Here is a 23,952-nt window from a genome sequence, read left to right on the forward strand (position 1 = left end):
AGTATTGCTACTCCAGCTTTCTTTTGATTTCCATTTGCGTGGAATATCTTTTTCCATCCCTTCGCTTTCAGCCTTTATGTGTCCCTAGGTCTGAAGTGGGTCTCTTGTAGACAGCTTATATATGGGTGTTGTTTTTGTATCCATTCAGCCAGTCTGTGTCTTTTGGTTGGGGCATTTAATCCATTTACATTCAAGGTTATTATCGATATGTATGTTCCTATTACCATTTTCTTAATTGTTTTGAGTTTGTTTCTTTTTTTTTTTTTTCGGTACGTGGGCCTCTCACTGTTGTGGCCTCTCCCATTGCGGAGCACAGGCTCCGGATGCGCAGGCTCAGTGGCCATGGTTCACGGGCCCAGCCGCTTCGCGGCATGTGGGATCTTCCCGGACCGGGGCACTAACCCGCATCCCCTGCATTGGCAGGCGGACTCTCAACCACTGTGCCACCGGGGAAGCCCCTGAGTTTGTTTTTGTGGGTCTTTTTCTTTGTTGTGCTTCCTGCCTAGAGAAGTTTCTTTAGCATTTGTTGTAAAGCTGGTTTGGTGGTGCTAAATTCTCTTAGCTTTTGCTTGTCTGAAAAGCTTTTGATTTCTCCATCGAATCTGAATGAGATCCTTGCCAGATAGAGTAATCTTGGTTGTAGGTTCTTCTCTTTCATCACATTAAGTATATCCTGCCACTCCCTTCTGACCTGCAGTTTCTGCTGAAAAATCAGCTGATAACCTCATGGGGATTCCTTTGTATGTTATTTTTTGTTTTTCCCATGCTGCTTTTAATATATTTTCTTTGAATTTAATTTTTGTTAGTTTGATTAATATGTGTCTTGGTGTGTTTCTCCTAGGGTTTATCCTGTATGGGACTCTGTACTTACTGGACTCGGGTGACTATTTCTTTTCCCATGTTAGGGAAGTTTTCCACTATAATCTCTTCAAATATTTTCTCAGATCCTTTCTTTTTCTCTTCTTCTTCTGGGACCCCTATAATTAGAATGTTGGTGCGTTTAGTGTTGTCCCAGAGGTCTCTGAGATTGTCTTCAATTCTTTTCATTCTTTTTTCTTTATTCTGCTTCTCAGCAGTTACTTCCACCATTTTGTCTTCCAGCTCACTTATTCGTTCTTCTGCCTCAGTTATTCTGCTATTGATTCCTTCTAGTGTACTTTTCATTTCAGTTATTGTGTTGCTCATCTGTTTGTTTGTTCTTTAGTTCTTCTAGATCTTTGTTAAACATTTCTTGTATTTTCTCAATCTGTGCCTCCATTCTATTTCCGAGATTCTGAATCATCTTTACTATCATTACTCTGAATTCTTTTTCAGGTAGATTGCCTATTTCCTCTTCATTTATTTGGTCTTGTAGGTTTTTACCTTGCTCCTTTGTCTGTGACATATTTTTCTGCTGTCTCATTTTTTTTCCTTTTTTTTATGACTGGGATTGTGTTCCTGTCTTACTGGTTGTTTGGCCTGAGGCTTCCAATACTGGAGTTTGTAGGCTGTTGGGTAGAGCTGGGTCTTGGTGCTGAGATGAGGACCTCCAGGAGACCTCACTGCAATAAATATACCCTGGGGTCTGAGGTTCTCTGTTTGTCCAGTGGTTCGGATTTGGAGCTCCCACCACAGGAGCTTTGGCCCAACCCCTGGGTCATGAACCAAGATCCCACAAGCTGCGTGGTGTGGCAAAAAAACCCCAAAAAACAACTATAACAAAGTAGAAAATAAAATTAGACTAGGAAACTGACAGATATGTTAGAAAAAATATAAAAATAAAAATATAGGTGAAACAACAACTGGAAGGTAAAACAGAGCCATGATATTAAAAAAGAGATGGAAAAAAAAAAAAAAAGGTGGAAAAGGCCTTGGCTGTGGAGGGCAGGGCCTAAGCAGGGGCAAGGTTTGGGCAGTGGGCAGGGCCTATGCTTAGGACCCACAGGGCTGGAAAAGGCCCTGGGGGGCACTGGGGGTGGGGCTCAGGCATGCCCATCGCCTCTGGTCTCAGAGGATGGGGGAACCCACCTGGGAGCCCAGCAGGCTTCCTGGGCTTGAGTGGGTAGGGCAAATACCCTCTGCTCCTCTCTTGCTCCTCCCATCCTGGAGGGCCCCTCCCAGCTGCCTCTCCTGTTCTCTTCCAGCCTCCCTCCTACACCCCCAGGACCAACCCAGCCTGGAGGGGACCTCTGAGAGCATAGGACCTGGCTCGAGAGCTGGGCAGACTTCCCCAGCCGATTCAGCAGGGGAAACGCTGGGTGTGCTCCCCCTGATCCAAGCCCCCGAGGGTCCCTCCAGGCGTGGGAACCTCTCCCCCACTCTGAGCCACCCCTCAGGGGTGCCAGTCCTGTCTGGCCTCCACTTCTCCTTCCCCCGCTCAGTCCTCCCATGTTCTACTGGTGCACTTGGGGGTTCTTCCCATCTCCTTGGGTGTTGGGGTTCCCCACCAGCATCTGGCAGACACCCTAGTTGTGAGGATACGCGAACTCTGCATCTTTCCACACCACCATCTTCTACCTGTTCTGATTACCGTCATTTTTTTGTGCTGCATCATGGGGTAGGCATGTTCTTTTTGTCTTCTTCCTAATTTCTTGGCAGATACATTATTAAATCTTGCCTACAAAGTCAGTTCGTTATTTCTAGGCCTTAAAATCACTTGGTAGATTCCTATGAGCAAGTATAAAAAGCTTGTCAAAACTCCAATGCAGGCAGTGGGGATTCAGGGTATTCTAACTTCACTGATTAATTTTCAGTATAGCTTCTGGAAGCAGGAGCTGAATTAGCGTCTCAGCTTCAGGCATCAGGAACATCATTAGTTTTAATCCCAGTAACTCTAGGAGGAGCAGGGAATGATTTCCCAGTGGGTCACAGTATTGCAGACCTAAATATTGTTCCCTGTGACATTTTTTTTCAGTATCCAGTTCCATGAATTAAATTGAAGCCTTTCCAAATAACTTAGAATTCTAAAATTTTAATTTTGCCTCAGGAAGACCCAGGCCTTGACCTTGTCCCCTGAATTAAAGAAAATCAATTGTATATTTACATTCTGTATGTCTCATTTCCAGATCTCTTATTACTTACCATAGCAGCAAGAACATAATTGTTATTGTGCCAATATTCCGAGTCCTGAACAGGTCCAGAATGAAAACTTTCTGCTGCTTCACGGGGGATAGCTCCTGTTGTTAAAGTAATGCACATAACCATGAGATTGAGAGGTGGTGAGGAAGTATCTTTGGCTATGACAATATATTCTTATGCATGTATGTCTCACATCACTTTCAATATGCTCAGAAGTCTGGAATTTGCAGGGAATAAGGGCATCTAAATATATGATGCTTATTATAACGTTTAAAAATGTTTGTGGCCCATTTTAGACAGAAGCCTTTAAAATATATAACATTGGCTTCACTGTCTCTTTATATAAAGCCTGACTGCTAACACAGCCTTGCCTTGACTCATGGGCATCATTATGGGTGACCTTAATCACACTGAGCCTTAGGACCTGTTGAGTGGGTAGCGCCATATAGCCCCAAACTGCCTTGAGGTCCATATCTGCTTTTAATACTTGTCCTGTTGTTGTTTCAGTGTCAGAACACACATGGGTTAACTAGGGGGACCTTGGGCAAGTTACTATTTATCCTCTATGAGCCTCAGTTTACCTCTCTGTAAATGGGTATAAATAATCAAGAGTTGAGAAGATTAAATGAGATCATATATATAATCTTAGCATAGTACTTGAACCATGGTAGATGCCCCATACATTTTAACTATTACTATAATTACTGCACCATTGAAGGAAAAGATGTGAGCTGTCAGTGGTTGGTGGCAATTTCATACCGCTGTTGATGGGCTTCCTTCCTTTACTTTTAATTTCCTGAAGTTAACTTGCCATGTGTTAGGAATCTAGATAATCAAGCTTATTAGAATTGAAACTATCAATACACTATTTACAATAGCCAAGACACGGAGACAACTCAAGTGCCCATTAACAGATGACTGGCTCAAGATGATGTGGTATATATGTACAATAGAATACTAGTCATAAGAAAGAATGAAATATTGTCATATGCAGCAACATGGATGGATCTAAAGAATATGACACTTAGTGAAATAAGTCAAACAGAGAAAGACAAATATTATATAACTTATATGTGGAATCAAAAAAATAATACAAATGAATCTACATACAAAACAGAAACAGACTCACAGACATAGAAAACAAACTTATGATTACCAACGGCAAAAGGAAGGAGGGTGGGAGGGATAAATTAGGAGTTATGGGATTAACAGATACAAACTACTATACATGAAATAGGTAAGCAACAAGGATTTACTATATAGCATAGGGAACTACAGTCAATAACTTTTAATAACCTATAGTGGAAAATAATCTGAAAAACATATGTATATATAAACTGAATCACTTTCCTGTACACCTGAAACTAACACAATATTGTAAATCAAACTATGCTTCAATTTAAAAAAAAGAATTGAAACTAAAAAGTTACAGGGCTCTGAGGTGGAGCCTTTTTATCTCCTCAGGATAAAGTACAATGACTCTGTGGCCCTATTATGTGTGTTCAGTAAGAGGCCTGAGGAAGGAATTTTTACTACAAAGGAAGGAAGAGTGCCAGGACCTGCCCTTGTAGCAGGTGCTTCCCAAATATTAGCATCCTTCTTTCCGAAAACAGACACCTCCTCATTCAGCTCACAGCCATGTTACCTTTTTGCTTCTGCACTACGTGGAGTGTACAACTCTAGAACATGCCCCTGGCAGTATAACCCTGTTATCCCAACAAAGAAAGCCCCTGCATAAACTACTGGGAACTAGCAGTCCTCCTGGAAGGTTCTGGGAGTGGTACCAGGCACAGACAGGACCTGTGGATCAGGCATCCAGGTTATATTGACCAAGGCTGGGAATGGAATTCTTGATCTGAAGAGCAAAGGATTAAGACATATTTGTTCTGGCAGCCTTCTGAGAGCTTGGGCTCATAGCCACTGTAATTAATCCTCCAGCCATCACCAGGGTATCTGTTTCTGTCAGAGGTCGCAAAGGCCAGGAATGGAGGAAGCCCTCAGGGTGGAGCACTGGCGTGCTTGCCACCCTCCAAAGTCCTGGGTGGGGCAAGCATAAAGATTAAGAAGCATATAGTCTTCTTGAGGTGTCCTGAGCAGTTCCTGACCCTCTGGCCAGGAGTGCCATTGCCCCATCCTCTCCATCCATCTAAGTGTCCTCCCTTGTTTGGACCTGCCTCTTCAGCCCTGAGTCACTCTACTCTCTTTCTCTGCTGGCTCACAGTGTCCACTCCTAGGGGACTTCCTCCTTCATGTCATCACTTACCTTCCATCTAATCCTCTTAACACTCTTGGTTACATTCTGTGCTCCTTATGTCTCTAATTTTTCTTGTTTTCTCTAGGAGCTGGCACGAGGCATGGCCAAGGATCACTGTGAATCCTCACTGACTGGCAGGAAGCGAATCTGCTTCCACTGAATATCTGCTTTTTCCTCGTGGCCTCCTGCCTGCAGGGGTGAAATCCTCCAGCCTGTGCTCTCAGGCCTTAAGGTTCTAGACACAACATAGGCAAGACTAAAGACATGTAACAGCTTCCCAGCAGACTTTGGTGAGATTCAGAGTACAGTGGGGAGCCCATGGGTGGAATACCCCCTCAAACACATTTTCCCCTCTTAATCTGGACATTCAAAAATCACCAGTATGTAGCTGCATCAATGGTGTGGAGCAAGACCAATAAAAAGTTGGAGATAAACTTGCAAAAGGGAAGGAAACTAATATTTAATCAACACTTGCTATATGCTAAGCAGTTTACATATATTATTGCACTTAATTGGTCCACAGCCCTTTGGGGAGGGCTCAGAACTTCATCATCATTGTGTCTCTAAGGCCTTGAACAGTGCCTGGTACATAATAGGCACTCAAAACCTATTGAATCAAATTAAATTCCATAATCAAGAATGCATAACTGGGGCTTCCCTGGTGGTACAGTGGTTAAGAATCGCCTGCCAATGCACGTGACATGGGTTCGAGCCCCTGGTCCCGGGAAGGATCCCACATGCCATGGAGCAACTAAGCCCCGTGCGCCACAACTACTGAGCCTGCGCCTCTAGAGCCCGCGAGCCACAACTACTGAGCCCATGTGCCACAACTACTGAAAGCCCGCGTGCCTAGAGGACCGTGCTCTGCAACAAGAGAAGCCACTGCAATGAGAAGCCCACGCACTGCCAATGAAGAGCAGCCCCCACTCGCTGCAACTAGAGAAAGCCCGTGTGGCAAGCAACGAAGACCAACGCAGCCAAAAACAAACAAACAAATAAATAAATTTTAAAAAAAATAAAGAAGACTTTGAAAGAAGAAGAATGCATAACTGATCTCAGGAGGAAAACATGTGCAAATCCTTACCTCCCACAGGATCAAAAACCACCACTGGGCAGCTACATTGTTCATTTTTGCAGCTTTTTGGAATGATATCTTCAGCTTCTCTAAATCTTCTCTGGGATATCAGCCACCGGGGAGATTCAGGAATAAACCTAAAATTCATTTGAATGTTTTATAATTTTTCACAGTAAGCAAGGTGATGCTATCAACTGTAAGTTGCCCCCGAATAATTTTTATTTTGTAAAATTCTAGTTTGTCTTTTTAAAGAACATCAAGAGGGAGGCCTCATAAGATTTCCATTATTTGTAGGAATAATAAAATCACCTTCAAGTTTCAAAGTTATGATCAAATCAAAAGACAGAATCATTAGTTGTACTTGAAGCCAGAGCCACACTATAAGGGGTAACATTAAACTGGGTATGTTTAAGCCAGGGCACCTGGAGAACACCATCCCACAACTTCATAGACGGTGTGGCTCATAAAAGAAACACAGTCTAGTATCTTTTTCAGTGTGTCTATCCCTAGGAGAATCACCTGGTGCCCAGCTGGTGGATGCTCACAAGTTTATTGGGTAAAAGAGGGCATCTGTGTTTCTCAGAGTCTTTTCTGCAGTCAGAGGAGGAGGTTAAGTGCACTGACACCTTCCTGTGGGCTGCCGCATGGCTCTCAACAGATTCTCAGCTCAGTGAGTACCCAAACCAGACACAGCCAATGTGGTCTTATTTTTTAATGCCTAGAAACATTAAAAAAAATTTTTTATATTGGAGTATAGTAGATTAACAATGTTGTGTTAGTTAGAACATATTTTTTTATTACACAATCTATCCACAATTTTTAAACTTGATGCTCAAACACATGGTTGACTTCTATCTTCCTAATTTTTCTATTTCTTATTTATTTTTAATTATACTTTAATTTTTCTATTTTTTCCTAATCTTATTTCTCAGAATTGCTTAGCCAATCTTCTGCCAGCTCTTGTTTTCCTTACTTATTTGTCAGTATTAAGTTATTCCTAGAAATAAATTATAGGTAGCAGATATAGTCCTCCTATAATTAATAGGCCCTCCAAAGCCTCAATAGGAATTATCTCAGAGCAAAACACAACATATCGAATAGACCCAACCGCCAGCTTCTGTCCCTAGCCTACTACAAGCACATGGGGTTGAAAAAATGAACCCAGTCTGCATTTTTGGGAATATATCCCTTGGTTGGTCCCTGTAGCAACTGTGATGATGTTAGGCCACTCCGTTTTAGTAACTAGAGCTTGTGCTGTCCAAGAGAACTTCCACTGGTGTTCTGTATCTGTGCTATCCAATACAGCAACCGCTAACCACATGTGGTTATTGAGCTGGTGTGACTAGTGTGACTGAAGAAACGAATTTATATTTTATGTACTTTTAATTAATTTTAATTTAAATCGTTGCATGTGGCTACTGGCAACTGTATTAGTGAAGAATTAGAGGTCTTACCCCACAGCCACTATATACAGCATGGGCACTTCTACTTTCTGAGAGGTATCTTTCCCCAACCAGGTTGTTCTTAGAAATATCCTACCTTTCTTACTACAAGCTCAGAGTGCCATCGCTGGTCCTCAGGTTCCTAATGTTTAGTCAGCTAGATGTTGCAAAGCTTTCCCATGTTGCACCTATGGGCTCCTTCCCCACCCACTACACACATAGTCCATTTGTACCTGTGATCACTTACTGCCAAGCCTTTTAAAGGAAATTTGAGACATAAAAAATCCCCAAACCACCTGCAGTGGCTCCATTTTCAGCCCACTGTACTCAGGATTGCTGCGATCTCTACTTCTGAATTGCCATGGTTTCTTGGTGCATAAAGAATTAAGTCTAGCTGATCATTTCAAGTTTAGTGGAGGGCCAAATAAGGTTGTACACTATAGCCTCTCGGTAGATTTAATTCAAATTGAACAGGGGAAGGGTGTTGCTGGAGAGTCTATAATACATATTAAGTAGGCAGCAGAGGTCACAGTAGCTCAAAGCAATCCCCACATCAACCCAGCCCACCCGGATGGATGGGCATTGCTTCAGGAAGTCCCACCTTCAAGGACAAGATGTTCAAAAAGAAGCTATTTTATTTTACAGGAAAATGGTAAAACTCTTGTTAAACTTTCAGGACAAGCACTTAGCATGTTTGTCCTGGCCCCGGGTTGCCCTCTCTCTGGGGCAGTCCTGTCCCTGGTACAATGTGCCCACAGCTAGGAACACTTACCAACCAGCCCCATGGGCAATAGAGGAACAACTCTTCTCAGGGAAAGAGTAAGGCAGCTCCTTGTGGGATGGACCTTCTGTGCTAGAAATTCAAGAGGCTGACCCATCAGAGCTGTTCCTTGCTGTGATATTTGGTTCTGAGGCAAAGATCCAAGCCCCACAAACTAAAAATCCCTACTAATCCCTTATGGTCAGTCAGGGCCCTTCTATTTTTGCTCTTTCTCTCTCACTCTCTGGTAGAATCATACAGTATAAAGTTGACTATAACTATTTTAAAAGTACTGGTCTCTTATGCCAAAGTGACAACTAGAGCCAAGAACACAGATTACTAAAATCATTCATTGGAAGAGGCAGAAACTAACCTTTGAATAATCTTGTCTTGTGTCTTGAGAGACTCAAGACAAGACATCTTTTAAAATAAATTCAGTGAGCAGGGGGGTTGTGGAGAGAGGGATGGAGGGTAATGATGATGGTAATGATGCTGCTGGGCTGATTCTCATTCCAGAAACTTGCCCGGCTCTCAGACTGGGTCAGGAAATCAGAAGAGTATCTGACCTCTAACACACTGTCTCTCAAATTCTAGGGAAGTAAGAAAAAAAAGTGTTCTCTCTCCCCCATACTCACCCATGCCAAGAATCTGCACTGGTAAATCATAGCAGTCTTAGAGGTCATAAAAGGACAGTAGTTTGGAGTGGTCTAACAAGAGCCATCTGGTCCAACAAGGTCATGATGTACTACCTGTCAGCCTCTACGGCTGCCTAACCAGTCGCAGCAAGATGAAGGCCCTTCTAGGAAAACTTCCTCAGGCAGTGTGTCCACAGGACAGGGCAACCACGAGGGCTAGTCTAACCTCTGAGCTCTAAAAAATGATCAGAGAAACTTTCATTGTGTGTGAGCCAGTAGAGATAAAGCAGTTCAGTAAAACCAGTCACTGCTGGGAGATTTGATTTTGACATCATGAAACCAAACCAGGACTAATTAATAACAGAGAGAGAGAGAGAGAGAGAGAGAGAGAGAGAGAGAGAGAGAGAGAGCACCACACCCCATAATGGGAAAAATCCCCTTTCCTTTTGCTTAAATATGGAAAAATCAAAGAAATGGGGAATCCCTCCCCAAAAAGGGTATGGCTGCGACCTTATTCCATCATTCTTAATTTGTTCTCTCACCTAAAATCTTCCCCATAGCCATACTGGGTGAAACTGGGGCCAGTGTCTCAACACTTTGTTATTCCCACACTGACGTGCCAAAATTTGGTTGAAGGGTAGTGGGAGGAGAGAAGAGAACATTTTCTCTAACAACTCATTAAACAGAAGGAGTTCTCTCGCCCTTCAAGACAAAGCAGATAAACAGTGACATCTCAGACGCTAATCATCACGCGACAGGGAAGTTTGAGGAAGTTACATTAGTTGTAGCCATGAGGAGAACAAGATTTCCTAGCGAGAGAAAAGTGTCAGAAGAGCAGGGGGGCAGAGTTAAAAATAACAAAAGCCAACAGACCATCTCCACAAACAATCACCACCAGTAACAGATAAGGGGGGCGGGGAGAGCCTCAGGGGGACTGGGTTTCCTGAGAATGGTGCTTTGTGGGATGGTGGGGAATCAAACCCCAGCACATAGGCCCACCCCAAAGAGCCAAACGGTCTCTGGGCTTCAAGGCCCCAGCCTGTTCCAGTGAGACCAGCAAGCCCACGCCACGGTCAGCCCCAGGCTCTGGGCTCCAGGCTGCTGGCTCGCAGCAGGGGGCTGTCTGGGACTGAGCCACACTCACCACCACAGCGGGAAGCACAGCACCCCCGGCACCGTCAGCGCCAGCAGAAGCATCCGCCAGTCTCTGATGAAGTAAGCAAACAGCGGCAGCAGCATGTAGCCAACTGCAAAACATGTGCACACGCCTAACGTAGAGAATAGAATACGAACTGACTTGCCAAGAATTTCTGTTCCTGTTCAAAACAAGGGAGGAGTATTAGCATTTTAACTCACTTTAATATTTGCTCTTTACATCATTACCTGGCAGTTAGAGTTTAAAACATAACCACTTAGAAAAGGGAAAAGGTGTTTGCCTCATGGCCCAGAGCAGGAGCGGTCAGGGTGGAGGAAGGTGGGATGTGACCCAAGACTTACCACCGCATAGAAGGATGAGTTTTCATGAGATTTTAAAGGAGCCACAGATTTTTTTTTTAAAGGCTTCCTCATGTCATAGGAACATCACTCCCAGCCCTAAGAGGTAACCTCTTCTGAGGATGCCACATTTCCAAAGTAAGAGCCCCGGGGTAAGGAGCAGAAAGGGTGTCCCAGGAGACCGGGGCGAGGCGGGTGGGGGGGGGCTCTTCTGAGGGCGAGTGGATTATGGGGCATTCAGCCTTTCCCACAATTCTCCACTGTAAATAAGCAGACACGGGTCTCTCGGAAACAGTGGAGAGTTCAGTCACTGAGTTGTGTTAGGACACCCTTAGCCACCCTTGAGCCCTGAGAAATGATAAAGAGGATCCAGCTGGCTCTGGAGGTGCACAGAGCAGGGCCCCAGCGCCCAGAACTGAATTCTGCTGCAGCTACACTGTGCCCAGGGCTCAGCCCCAGGCAGTCACAGTCCATACAGCCCAATGAAAGACAAGAAGAAGCTGCTCTTCCCGCCTGGCAGGCGGCAGCCCTGGAGCTGTCCACACACAGAAGGAGCTCGCAGAGCTTTTCCAGAACACCACAAAGGTCCAAGACTACTTGGCATCCGGCCCTGTTCTGGGAAAGGCTCCTGCTCTGCTCAGCACCACACTGGATCGCTCAGCCCCACTTCTTCCAGAGATGTTGCCTGCTCCTTGGAGTGCTTGATTTGAGACAGGGAGTCCAAGAACAAGCTCCTTCTGTTGTCACAAAACTCCAGGCCCTTTACCCAGAGTTCACTCTTGGTCTTCTGCCCCAGGGCGGAGATCTGGCCAATGGCAACAGCTCCGTCTTTTGTTTGAGATCTGCCCACCACTACCGAGAAGCAGCCCAGAAATTACAAAATAGATCATTCGAAGGTCATTCAGGCTTAGCTTTCAAGAGAGAGTTTTTCAATCGTGTTTAGATGCCCTGAACCCAGGCTAAGGAATTAAGGGCTAATTCCAGAGAAGCAGTAAAATTACTACTTCTGTTGGTTTTCCTTTCTCACCTCCTACCTGTTCCTGTCCTCACCTCTCTTCTTCTTCTTCACTCAGCATAACTGAAGATGTACCTCAGTGGTTCCCTCTTGAACAGCCATTTCTAAAAGCCAGACTGATAGAAATGGCCAGGATTGTGTACCCCTCACAACCTGGACTGCAGACAACAGCCCTAACCACCCAGGGCATTTCTCAGCCTCTAAGCTCATTTCCAGGAATAGGGCCAGACTTCTTTCAGGATCGTGACTGTTGTTTCCAGATATTTTCTTACCTCATTAATGACCTTCCTACCACTCCATAAGAAGACTCACCATGCCATGGTTTCTAAACACTTCAGCTGTGATTATTATGACATGAGAATGAATAGGGGGTGATTTATTCCTAAGCAGAGATCCAGAGGTGAAGCAGCAGAGGATGTGACTGTGGAAAAGAGAAAGTGCCCAGGACCAAGTGAGAATCTTGTAGACTCATGAGACCAAGGGAGCTCCCTCACACTTCCATGACCCTGATGAGAGAAGAGAGAGAAGTTACACCTCTGGATTCTTGGATAATCTCCCCCTCTAAGCTTGGATCTCAGGCCAGAACAGAGTTGTTCTAACTTTGCAGAGTACCCATGGGGGACAGAAGCTTCATAAATCTACCCCTCTGCACAAACCTGAATAGTTCCTTGTTAGCACGACTTCCTGCTCACTGACCTTTCAGACAATCACCCTGCCTTGAACACCATCATCATCATTTTCATAGCTAGCAGTGTTTTGAGGAGGCACTTCGAGCCAGGTTCCAGACTGAGTGTTTACATATATTATCTCTTTGAATCTTCACAACAATTATATAAGAACTAATACTACTTCTATTTTATACATTATCAGCTGAGACTTAAAGAGTTGAAGCAAATTGCCTAAATTCACACATATGTACTAAGTGGGACAGCCAGGTTTTAAGCCTGATCAGTTTGACCTGTGGATACTGTCCAGGAAAAAAAATTACCTGGGAGCAAAGCCTTGGCCCTGTCAAGCAGTCCTTCAACTGAGGTCCTAGTGGAGACGTGTGGGAGATGGGTGAGGCCACACCTGCCTTTTAGAAGTTAGGATTTGTGTTTTCCCCACCTGGGCTGGTTTTTGAACTCACTAGAGGCCAACCAGCCCCCTCTGAGGGACACTGGGAGAGGAGTCCTGTTTCCTGCACACGTTTCACGGCCTGCAGGTGCCAGAAACTCCATGGCAGTGAGATAGGTGACTGGTGACTTCTGGCTCCGCTGACTGGGGATCCTTGTCCTGGCCTCCTTTACCCCCTAGGTTTTTACTCCTAGGACAAAGCCCACTTAGTCTTGGTCTAGTTGGGCCTCTGAGTACCACTTGGGAGTGAGACTCTGACATCTAAGCCAAAGAGGCATGTCTTGGCCAGGAGTGTTTGCCCACTGCCCGTCACTGCCACCAGAATCTGAGCACTTTCTCCAAGAGGGAGTGACTCAGAGAGTGCCAGGCTTACTACCATGTTGATCAGGGCCCTTCTGTGGCAGTCAGCCCAGGAACCACTGGATCCATTTCACTTGGAGGCAGGACCTGCCACTCCATGAATGACAAACAGAGGTCTGCAGACCCCAGCTCAAGAAACAAGACTGTGGTGCAGTTGCCAGGATATGGGGTAGGACCTAAGGGCCCTAGGATAGGAGTGGCCTCCATTAGTCATGTGCAGAGCCTGGGCTCCTTGATGCTCATTTGCTACTAGAGTGACTTTGACAAGTCCTACTTCATGGAGCTATGGTTATGAGGCCTGAGATAATGTAGATAAAGGGCCTAGTCAAGTGTCTGGCATGTGGTAGGTACTCAGGAATAATTAATTCTTTCATCCTGCTCAAACAGTTGACATGTGCCAGATGTCAGGGGAATGTTGGAAAGTACAGTGCCTTTGACCAAGAGACCCGGTGGAAGACAGCAGAAGCTCTCTTTGCTCCCCGGAAAATACTCCGAATTCTCATCAAAACAGCAGATATTCCCTTGCTTCCTCTCTCTCCTCTACAAACTTTCACAGATCATTCTAGTTAAAAGTAACCTTTCCTATTTCTGCATATACCCAGAAAATTTATAGGAGCTCCTCCCAACACTCCTAGGCCATGACCCGCGTTCTCTATAACAACTGCAATGGCTGCCTCTGCCGACCAGATGTGAGCCCCTTGACGACAGACAGGAGTGAGTCCTTCCTCCTCCCTGGGTCCCCCCGGTTCTTCCCTCACACAGTTCAGTGCAAACGAGGGCTGCCAGCAAATTTCAGCACCTTTTTAATGTATTTATATCCCACCTCATCCCTTGAAGGTTTTGAGGTAGCTTATAATTTGAATAAAATAAAATAATGGTAACGTTAAAGTAAAATACAAAGAAAGGTGAAAAGCTATGCCTTGGAGAAAAGAACAAAAATATGTAATGGATCACTTTGGCAAACGGTCTGGCAGTTCCTTAAATGGTAAAACATAAAATTCCCACCTGACCCAGCAAGTCCACTCCTAGGTACATACCCAAGAGAACTGAAAACAGATCCACAAAAAACTTGTACTCAAATGTTGATAGCAACATTCTCCAAATTGGTCAGAGAGTGGAAACAACCCAGTTGTCCATCAGCTGATGAAGAGATGAACAAAATGTGGCATCTCCATACAATGGAATACTGAAGTCATGCTACCACATGGACCAACCTTGAAAACATTAAGTGAAGGAAGTCAGTCACAAAGGCCACATATTGTATGATTCCATTTATCAGAAACATTCCAGAATTGACAAATCCACACAGACAGGAAGTAGATTAGTGGCTGCCAGGGGCTGGGGAGAGAGGAGTGTGGGGGAGTGACTGCTAATGGCAGGTGAGGACAATGTTCTGGAGTTAGGTAGAGTTGATGATCGTACAACTTTGTGAATACACTGATACCCACTGAATTATACACCTTTAAAGGAGTTAGCATTATGGTATGCAAACGATATCTCCATTAAAAAACTCTGTGGCTGATAAAGGCTGCATAGTTGATACAGCCTGAGCTTCCGGGTAGCCAAAGTTATAAAGGAAGATGCCATCAGTTATGTACTTATCAAAAAGGAAGAATACATTTAGACCTCAAAGGAAGCAGAACTTTAAATAGTTCAGCATGCTGGAACAAATATTGCAGAGGAGGTTGATGTTAGGAGTACTGGGAAAATACTGAATTAATGGATCAGTCAAGACAGGAGACAAAATAAAATTCAAGCAGCTGGTTATGAGAGATAAAGGAGGATGCCGCTGGCATTTCACCCAGAGGCTGTGGACAGGTCAAAGGCGTTGTTTCTGGGAAAACAGTAGGAGATTGTGAGGGGGAGCTAGATTGTGGGTAGGGCCAGTGTCCTTGGTCCTGAGTGGTCACTTCCTCCTGAACAAGCATCATTCTGGCAGCTCCCTCACTTCCAGGTGTATCCACGTTCTGTTCCTTTAAGTAGCACCGTTCCTTCCTTTCTTTTTCTTGTCTCCTGTGACTCTGGCAGGCTTTATAATTGTTAAAAAGCAGAGCGAGGAGAGGATGCATTTTTGCATTGCTTTCAGAGTGGGAGTAATTCAGCTTCCTTGAATTAATGTGAAGAATCCTAAAACAGGAGATTATCATCACAGCCTCTTGCCAACCCTTCCCTAGGGCTAGAGGGCAAAAGGGAAGGCCCAGACAAAACGCAGACCGGATCCAAAGCTTAGGTTTCTTTTAGTTTAAATAAAACCCAGAATTTGACTATGCTAGGTCTGGAACACCAGAGAGCGCTGCTGCACTGCCAGAAGTCAGCCTCCGCCGAGTCTGCCCCACCCACCCTACCCAGGCGCTGATGAGCGAGTCTGCCTTCTCCAGGGGGCAGGTTGGTTCTCAGCGACACTCTGAAACGTTCAGGCCTGAGAACCCAGTATAAAGAGGGCTCATACCGGTGCACAAAGTCAGCAGTTTCCTGCAGAGCACAGTAGAGTAACACTATAGCCAGGGAGGCTCCCAGAGCACCCTACCACAGCCTGGACCAGGCTGATGGGGAGCCTGCTATACCCAGCGTCCCACCGATTTCTGGCTTGTACCTCTAGGTTCTGACTGATCTACAAGATCTTACTTTCCCCTTGGCCTTCTCACTCGTCTCATCATGGGGAGCAGGGAGGGAAGTTGGTTGTAGTGTCAAGGTCAGCTGGGGCAGGGACTTTCTTGCAGGAGGCCTGGGGTGGGCTCTCCTGGCCGCATCCACTCACACAGGGGAGGCTCCATGGCTCCAGAAACACCCTTTGCCCCTGGAAAAGGCAGGTCTCAATGCTGCCATTCCGCAGGACCTGGGGGATGCCGTGCATGGCACAGACGCCACCTGGCTCCTGATCCCAATGACAGGGCTTCTCTGGCTTCACTATGACCTTGTGCCCTTCCATTTCAGGTGACTCTTTAGGTCCTCCTAAAGGGCTCTGCTGGCATCAGCAGATTCCTCTGTTTAGTCTCTGGTATGTTCTGGCCCAGCAAAGCTACCCATTGGGCTTTCCAGGTATAGGGCGGTCATCAAAAGGAACAAGGAATCTGCAGGGTTTAAACCATGAGAACAACAGGCTCTGCTGTGTCCAAGAGCCCTGTGTCCTTGGGCCATCAGGCATCAGGAGGTATTAACTTCTGTCCTGAATTCCTCCAATCTCAAGTTTCCAGTACCACTGGCTGGAAGCTTTCTGGGTCCTGTCCTCAAATGACCCTCTTTAAGAAAATCTTGCTCCCCTCCTTTCCCTCTGCAGGGAGGAGAGGAGGCCTTCATCCTGCTGGGGCCTGCTGAAGAGGGTGCTTCTGCGGGGACCGTGTGGCTTCAGCATACCCTCCCCTTCTCCCTCTTCAGGACACTGAGGCTGGGCTGTGGAGAGGGGCTCTTTCACAAATAATTAAAGGAGTAGAATTTGAACAGTTCCATCTTGGCAATGTGACAGGGTGTACACACCCTCAACTAAGAGAACACAGGATCTCAAAAGCCAACGAGTCATCCAGAATCCATAAGCGACCAGATCATCTTACTAGATGCAGACTTTTGAGACAAGAAGAATCATTAGACTTACATTAAAGGGGCACTATTGGTAATTACGCTGTGACAATAGGGACAAACTGGGACAGCCAACAAGGAAATATGATCACACTGGAGATTATGGGAATTGGTGTCTATTATCCCAGATGTGCCCCCAATCTCCCTTTCTCTCACCTGCTCAGAGGGAGCAGGTGGGCTCAGAGAGCCTGCTGGGGACTCTCACTCCTGCGGATGACCCTTATCACCCTGCCCGGAGCTCACCCTGCTGCCTCCCAGGAAAAGCTGGTAAAGGCCCTGGGGTCCTCCTCACGACCTTTAGCTTGTGAGTCCCCCTCATGCAGCCTGATATTCCAGAAGCAAGGGTGCTGCTAGGAGATAGGACTGCTCTCAGCAGTAAGGCTTGTTCCTGCATGCAGCTGATATGCTCTGGGGGTGGACTCTGACTTAGGGGTGAGGCCAGATCTGCCTAATGATGGCTGGCTGGCACTGGACTCCTGTCTGCACGTGCCTCCTCCACCTGTGTACTGGGCACACCAACTACCCTGAGTACCTCCATGGGCCATGCCCAGCTGCCAGGAACACCCTTTAGCCCCAGCCCAGGCAGAAACCTCAAGCTTTCATAAGCTTCAGATCAAAGACACCCCTAGGCTGTCTCTCCCTCAAGATCCCCTCGTCTGTCCCTCTCCCGAGCCCTGTGTTCTTGAAATGTGTCTCAGTTATTACCTGGCTGGTTCTTACCAGCTGCAGCTCTTCTTCATTGTCACATTTCAGGGCCCAGCACGGAGCTGGCTCCCTGTGCGTGCCTGCCTTGCCTGCGACCCATCAAAGCACCTGTGGCTAGAGCCTCCACCACCAGCACATATATCCCCGAGGCTGGTCACATTTTGGAAGCACAGCCTATGAGATGAGGTGCTTCCTTTCTGTGCTAAGAGCACTCCCTGTGCCCTCTCCAGTGGCCCCCTCTTCCTAGGCCTCTCAGAGGGTTGCAAGGAGCCCTGTAGGTCAGAAGCCATTCCTACCTAGTATGAAGGCCACCACATAGTTGGAGATCTGGCCCATGCCGACGATGACAAATAACATGGTGAACATCTCCCAGTTGATGGAAAAAATCTGCAGGAAGCTGAAGCCAGTCTGCACAGCCATGGTTGCGAAGAGGATGGTCTTTCTGCCAAACCTGTAGAGTACAGCACAGGACAAGACATGGCCCGTGAAGTTCACAGCAGCAGCACCGTCATAAGGGCATGTGGAAACTCTGAGTCAGGCATTGCTGCAGACTTTGTTTTTCTCAGGGCTGTGACAGGCTTCCTTCCTGTCATACCCTCCCAGGTTCTTCCTTGGTGAGGCCTCAGGCATCCATCTGCGCAGGAGGTAACTTCTGAGATTCTGAGCCTCCTGTATCTCAAAAGCACAGAGCAGCTTATGCAAGGACCATGTGGAAATCTACTCTTTAGAATGAGTCATAGGTAGAAGCTGCCATCATATTTCTGGAATGTGAGTATAGATTGCAGATACATCTAACATCAACAACATGAGAATTCTGTCAATCCAGAACCAAGAGTCCTTCTATGTCAGTGGTTTCCAACCTTGGCTGCGCCCGGAATCAAGAGAGCTTTAAAAAATACCGGTGCCAGCACCTGCCTTCCAACATGCTTATCGTCCGGATGTAGACAATTGGATGCAGTTTGGGTATTGGGACTTGAAAATATTCTCTACTGTGCATCCCAAATTGGGAACCACTGCTCTATGGAAAGTGTAGCTTCCAGCAACATCCATTAATGACACTATAGTTGGCTTAAGTCTTTTTTTTTTTTTATAAGTCTTAATTTGACTTTCTGATAGTGTCCAATGGCTAGAAGGGAACACAGGTATGAGCAGAACAGTCTCCCACCCCATCTTCCAAACTCAGTTCTCAGTCTGTTGGGTCTGGGGTCCCACTGGGCTTCATGACTGGGGGAGGGACAGCCACTCCTCTGGGAAGCCTTCCCCAAGACTGACGTTGAGCATTCCCACCTCCCTGCTCTGATACACAAGAACATTCAAGGGCCAGTGAGGGCACATCTCCCAGAGCTGCGATGCTGTCTCCTCCTGACTCTGTGCCCCAGGAGGCCCAGAACCAGCCTGGGTCAGCTCTGTGGCCCCAGTGTCCAGCCAGGGGCCTGACCCACAGCGGAGGTGGGTGCACTGTTAGGGAAGGGTACTCCCCAGAGTCTGGCCCTGACTCTGGCTGATGGCTGGTTGTGGATAGATCACAAGGCATCCAAGAGCTAGGGGTGGGGTGGGGAGGCAGTGGGGAGGCAGCAGTGTACATTTTCGAGGGGTTTGGTGATATAAGGGCTCCACTTTTCAATGGGTCCCCGCAAGGGGCTGAGGGCAGAGGACAGAGGAGACATCATGGTTCCTCCTATCACTCACTTGGTGGCCTAAGGGGCCTCCCTTTCTCTGGGTGAAAATACCCTAAATTCAGTCCAACCCCAAGACAGGCAATGAATTGACAATCACCCTTCCTCCCGCCCAGTACCCTTACCTGTCTGACAGCTGCCCAGACACAAAGGAGCCGAGGAGCACGCCTACGAAGAACAGGGAGGTAGTAAGGGGCGTCTTCCAATCATCCTCACACACCAGACTCCACTGCCAGGGAAAATGTGAAGTGTGAGCCCAAATCCTCCAGCCCAGCTCCAAGGGCATAGCATGGCAGCCAGGCAGGCTCTCCTCCCCTGTGCCAGGCTGTCACTTATATGCAAAGTGCATAGGCTTCGCAGCCCTGGGGTTGACTCCTGACGCTACCATTTACTGGGGCAAGTCACTGTCCTGCCTGAGGCTCACCCTCCTCTTCCGAAAGGGAGGGTGATACCTCTGGCCCTGCTTACATCGTGTATTAAGAAGTCAGCTGAGGCACGGCTTTGACTGGCGACCCCTCAGCTGTGAAGCAGTATGAAGCAAAGATGCCATTTCTGCTTCAGAAGGCATCACAGCATGGAGGGAAGGTGTTTGAAATGCCTGCAGGGCAGGGTAGAGGGCATGGTCACATGATCCAGTTGTAAAAGATTCCTCTACTTTGTTGAAAAGTGCACGTGGTCCCCAGGGGCCTGTGATTATATTTTCTGAACAGAATCCTCCAGAGAACCCTGTGCTCCCTAGCCCACTTATACCGTAGACCACACCTAGGGCCTGATCTGGGGCTCCACTGTGCTAGGAGTGGGGTTCCCACCCCTTTCCAGTGCTCCTTATCTCCCCTCTGCAGTGCTCCTTATCTCCCCTCTGCACTCCTCTACCCTCCTTCCCATGCAGCCCTCACAGAAGTGCGGTCCCTCCCATTCCCCAGGGCCCGTGGGCTCTGGTAGCCCTAGCAAGTCCCTGCTTGTGAACCCATAGAATGAGAGTTTGAGGCAGAGTTTCAGTTTCCAGCTCTCAAGTCAATTCAGCAAAATCTCAAGGGGAGGCTGCAGAAAATTCAGTGTGTTCAGTGAGCTTTCATTCATTAAAAAACAAGCAGGTGGTGCCAATAAATATTTTGGGGCTGTGGTCACGGTGTTGCCGTGTGTGGCAAGATGATCCAGACTCTAGGAAAAATCCCCTGCCTCCCACCCAATCCCAGCCCCACCCAGCAGTGGTGCTGCTCCCATGACATTCCCAAAGCAATTTAGATCTTAATCCTCACAACTTCCCTGAAATAGATTTATAAAAGAGTTCACACATTTATATCATGTCCCATCTGCAGCAGAGAGAGGCATTTATAAGGATACATACAAGAGAAATGTGTACAACAAAAAGCTAAGGGAATCTGGGCAAATGAAAATCTCAGGGGAGGAGGGGCTACAAAATAAGCAAGCCAGTGGTAAGACTGACCTCTGGCTGTCCTGCCCAAGGGCCTGTCTGCTTGCCAGGGAAGCCCTGAAATCTGGCTTTGAATATCCCAGCAGCTCAGCTCTCAGGATCATGGTGTGCAAAGTGATAAACTCATTCTGCAAAAGCTCAGTTTTTCTGAGTACTGAGACCTGAGAGAAGCCTCTCCTATATACTTCCTTCCACAAAGGGGCCACTCTGTGTTGTTGAGGATAATGTCTTTGAGAACACCCCCATCCTGGAGACAATAACAAGATTCATAAATCTGCCTCTGCTTGTTCTCACAATGATGGTTACAGGTGGGACGCCCAAACACAGCTCTGCAGAAGAAAAACAATGTGGACCAGAAACTCTGCTCTCTACCCCTCAGGCACAACTGAGGATAAGTCTGAACCCACACCCAGAGTAGTGTTGCTTCAACTGGGGTACCTGAATAGGCTTCAGGGGAAAGGGCACAAACCCTCCAAAACTGTATGGCCAGATTCATGTGCCCTGCGAGGCCACGGGTCAGAAGGGGTAGACAAGACATGTACCTGAATTAATGACCACCCACTTCTAAAACCTCACTCACCAAAGTGTCAGAAAAGATCTTGGGATCTGCCCCAACACACAAAGAGGTTAGTGATTGCGGCCCCAGAGCCTCAGGATGTGGAGTATAACCCATTTTGCAGAAGAGTAAACTTAGGCTCTGAGACTGGTGTTTGCCTGAAGTCATAGCAAGTAAATACCAACTCGGGCCTCAGAACTTAACCATGTCCCGCTTTGGACAAGAACTCCAAAGGCCAGACAAAATGAGTTTATTACGCCCTACACTTCTTCAAGGAATGTGACACCAGGACTAGTGGCAGAAGATCTCCCCCACACCACCGCCTTTAGCCTTGGACAGAGCCAAGAAAATCCCAAGTTTGGTAGGGGTGTTAAAGTGTCCATTATCAACAAACACCATTCCATCTGCAGTCAAGCAGAAAAGCTCTTCCAAAGATAATGTGCTCTCCTTTGTGTTTTTAAAAATATTTTTCTGTCAGGACATTGCCTTTGGGCAGGATAGATAGCACTTAGAGAACGAAAGGAAAGAGGAAGGCTGTTAGATGTGGAGCCAGGCATTGCATGAGCAAAGGTAGTAAACAGGACTGGCTACCTAATTTGCAGGCCCAGTGCAAACTGAAAATGCAGAACCCCTTGTTCAAAAATGATTAAGAATTTCAAGACGTTGGGACTTCCCTGGTGGTGCAGTGGTTAAGAATCCATCTCCCAGTGCAGGGGACATGGGTTCGAGCCCTGGTCCAGGAAGATCCCACATGCTGCGGAGCAACTAAGTCCGTGTGCCACAGCTACTGAGCCTGTGCTCTAGAGCCCACATGCTGCAACTACTGAAGCCCACGTGCCTAGAGCCCATGTTCTGCAATGAGAGAAGCCACCGCAATGAGAAGCCTGCGCACCGCAACAAAGAGTAGCCCCCGCTCACTGCAACCAGAGAAAGCCCATGCACAGCAACGAAGACCCAACACAGCCAAAAAGAAATAAATAGATTTATAAAAAAAAATTTCAAGACATCAATAGCAGAGCATTAAAACCAAGTGTGGGGTCCTGTGTGACTGCATGGGTTGATGCCCATGAAGCTGGCCCTGATAGTGGGTCAAGCCTAGTCTCTTTGGGGAATGGAGCAAGGAAAGGAGTTCTGTATTGGGTGCTGAGAAGGGTGAGGTGAGGGCCAGCTCCCCATTGCTCTCCTACTGGAGGCCATGAGGCCATGGTTCTAGGTCCCCCTTCCTTCCCTGAAGAGGGGCCCAAGAAGCCCTGTCAACACCATGCAGGGAGATCCTGTTCACAACTGGCAGGGGAAGGCAGCTGGACCTCATGGTTCCTTATGGTTGGTTCCAAGGCTGGGTTCCCTCTTGGGGAATTACTGTACCCAGAGAGTCTTTTCGAAAGCTGCAAGAGACCTGCAAGATCGGCAGATAAAGTTTTCACTGCGGCTTATGGAACTGGGGTCCAATAAATCAGCTGCCAGCCTGTTTTCTCCACGGGGCTATTCTTAAGGAGGCCAGGCCCTGCCTGTCCCAGTCCCTTGGGGTTTCTAGGGGTGTGTCTTGGGGCCTTAATAGTCAGGTCCCAGGGAACTCCCTGTGGTTAACAATGACATGGCAGGACCAGTGGGAGACAGCCTTTTCCTTGATGAGACAGAACTGTCCCGTGGGTCTCTGCACATGTGTGTACACACACGCACACACAAACATACATACATACACACAGTCCGCTCAGAGGCTAATGGCTGATGGCCTGGTGAGGAGCTGCCTGGCATTGCTCTGGAGCTGTGCTTTAAGGTCAAATACCACCATTACTGAAACATAACCCACATTCCCACACACACCATAGACAAAGAGTAGAATGTCCCAAACTGTGCCGGGTTGAGGCACTGGATGTGCTCTCACAGGATTACTGTGTCTGTCTCATCCTCAATGTTCCCTAACAGAGCAGAATAAGTTCCATTTGGCTGGGCCATCTAGCCTTCAGCTCTGCTTTAAAAAACAAAAAACCACGTCACAAGGTAATAGGGGACATGAGGTCACTCCTGGCCTAGAAGAATATGCGTCTCATGCCCTCAACAGTAATAATAATAGGAAGGACAAGTACAGTGTATTGTGTGCTCACTGTGTGCCTTGTATTACTCATGGGATCTCAAAGTTGCCATGTGAAATGGGTATTCTCTTTATCCCCATTTTACAAATGAGTTAATGAAGGCATAGCGCAATGAAGTGACTAGCCTGAGTTCTAGTGGATTGGTAAAAGGAATTGCTTAACCATTTATTCAACCATCACTGAGCACATGCTCTGGGCCAGACTGTGTATGGGGCACAAAGCAGACATGGTCACTGCCTCCACAAAGCTCAAGGTCAAGCATACTTTACAGGACAGATCAGGTGTGCACATGTGCATGCATAAGCCCAGCCATCCTGGGTGGGGTGGGCTTTGTTCTGGGCCACTGTGCTCTCTGGCTAGAGAGGAAAAGAGGCACCTCCTGCTCAACCTTCTCCAGGTGGACAGAGTTCTAAAACCTGAACACGTTCATATAATCATTCTAGATAACTAACGCATGTACAGGGCTAGGCACGTGGTAGATGCTTAACAAATTGTCGATTAATGAATGTTGAACAATTAGGAGTAATGGAAAATTAGTTTGGAAATGTGTGGTATCACACACTGTCCTTTTTTTTTTTTAATTTACAGTTATTTATTTATTTTTGGCTGCGTTGGGTCTTTGTTGCTGCGCGCGGGCTTTCTCTAGTTGCAGCAAACGGGGGCTACTCTTCGTCGCAGTGTGCGGGCTTCTCATTGCTGTGGCTTC

General features: G+C 46.8%; 1 protein-coding gene across 4 annotated transcripts in view; it reads right to left on the reverse strand.

Annotated features, from left to right (window-relative positions):
- Window positions 1-23,952, reverse strand: part of SLC22A4 (solute carrier family 22 member 4) — a 49,659-nt gene that overhangs the window by 14,419 nt on the left and 11,288 nt on the right. Inside the window, exons 2-6 of one of the 4 annotated variants that reach the window (XM_032627781.1) lie at window positions 19,288-19,391; window positions 17,783-17,937; window positions 10,368-10,470; window positions 6,399-6,523; window positions 3,061-3,157 (exon numbers count right to left, since the gene is read on the reverse strand). In XM_032627781.1, the coding sequence (XP_032483672.1) occupies window positions 3,061-3,157; window positions 6,399-6,523; window positions 10,368-10,470; window positions 17,783-17,937; window positions 19,288-19,391 (584 nt within the window). Of the gene's footprint in view, window positions 1-3,060; window positions 3,158-6,398; window positions 6,524-10,367; window positions 10,540-17,782; window positions 17,938-19,287; window positions 19,392-23,952 lie in introns of all 4 variants that reach the window. The other 3 variants (XM_032627780.1, XM_032627779.1, XM_032627783.1) reach the window with 3 other exon arrangements.

Source organism: Phocoena sinus, chromosome 3 (assembly GCF_008692025.1).
Source record: "Phocoena sinus isolate mPhoSin1 chromosome 3, mPhoSin1.pri, whole genome shotgun sequence".
Taxonomy (NCBI): domain Eukaryota; kingdom Metazoa; phylum Chordata; class Mammalia; order Artiodactyla; family Phocoenidae; genus Phocoena; species Phocoena sinus.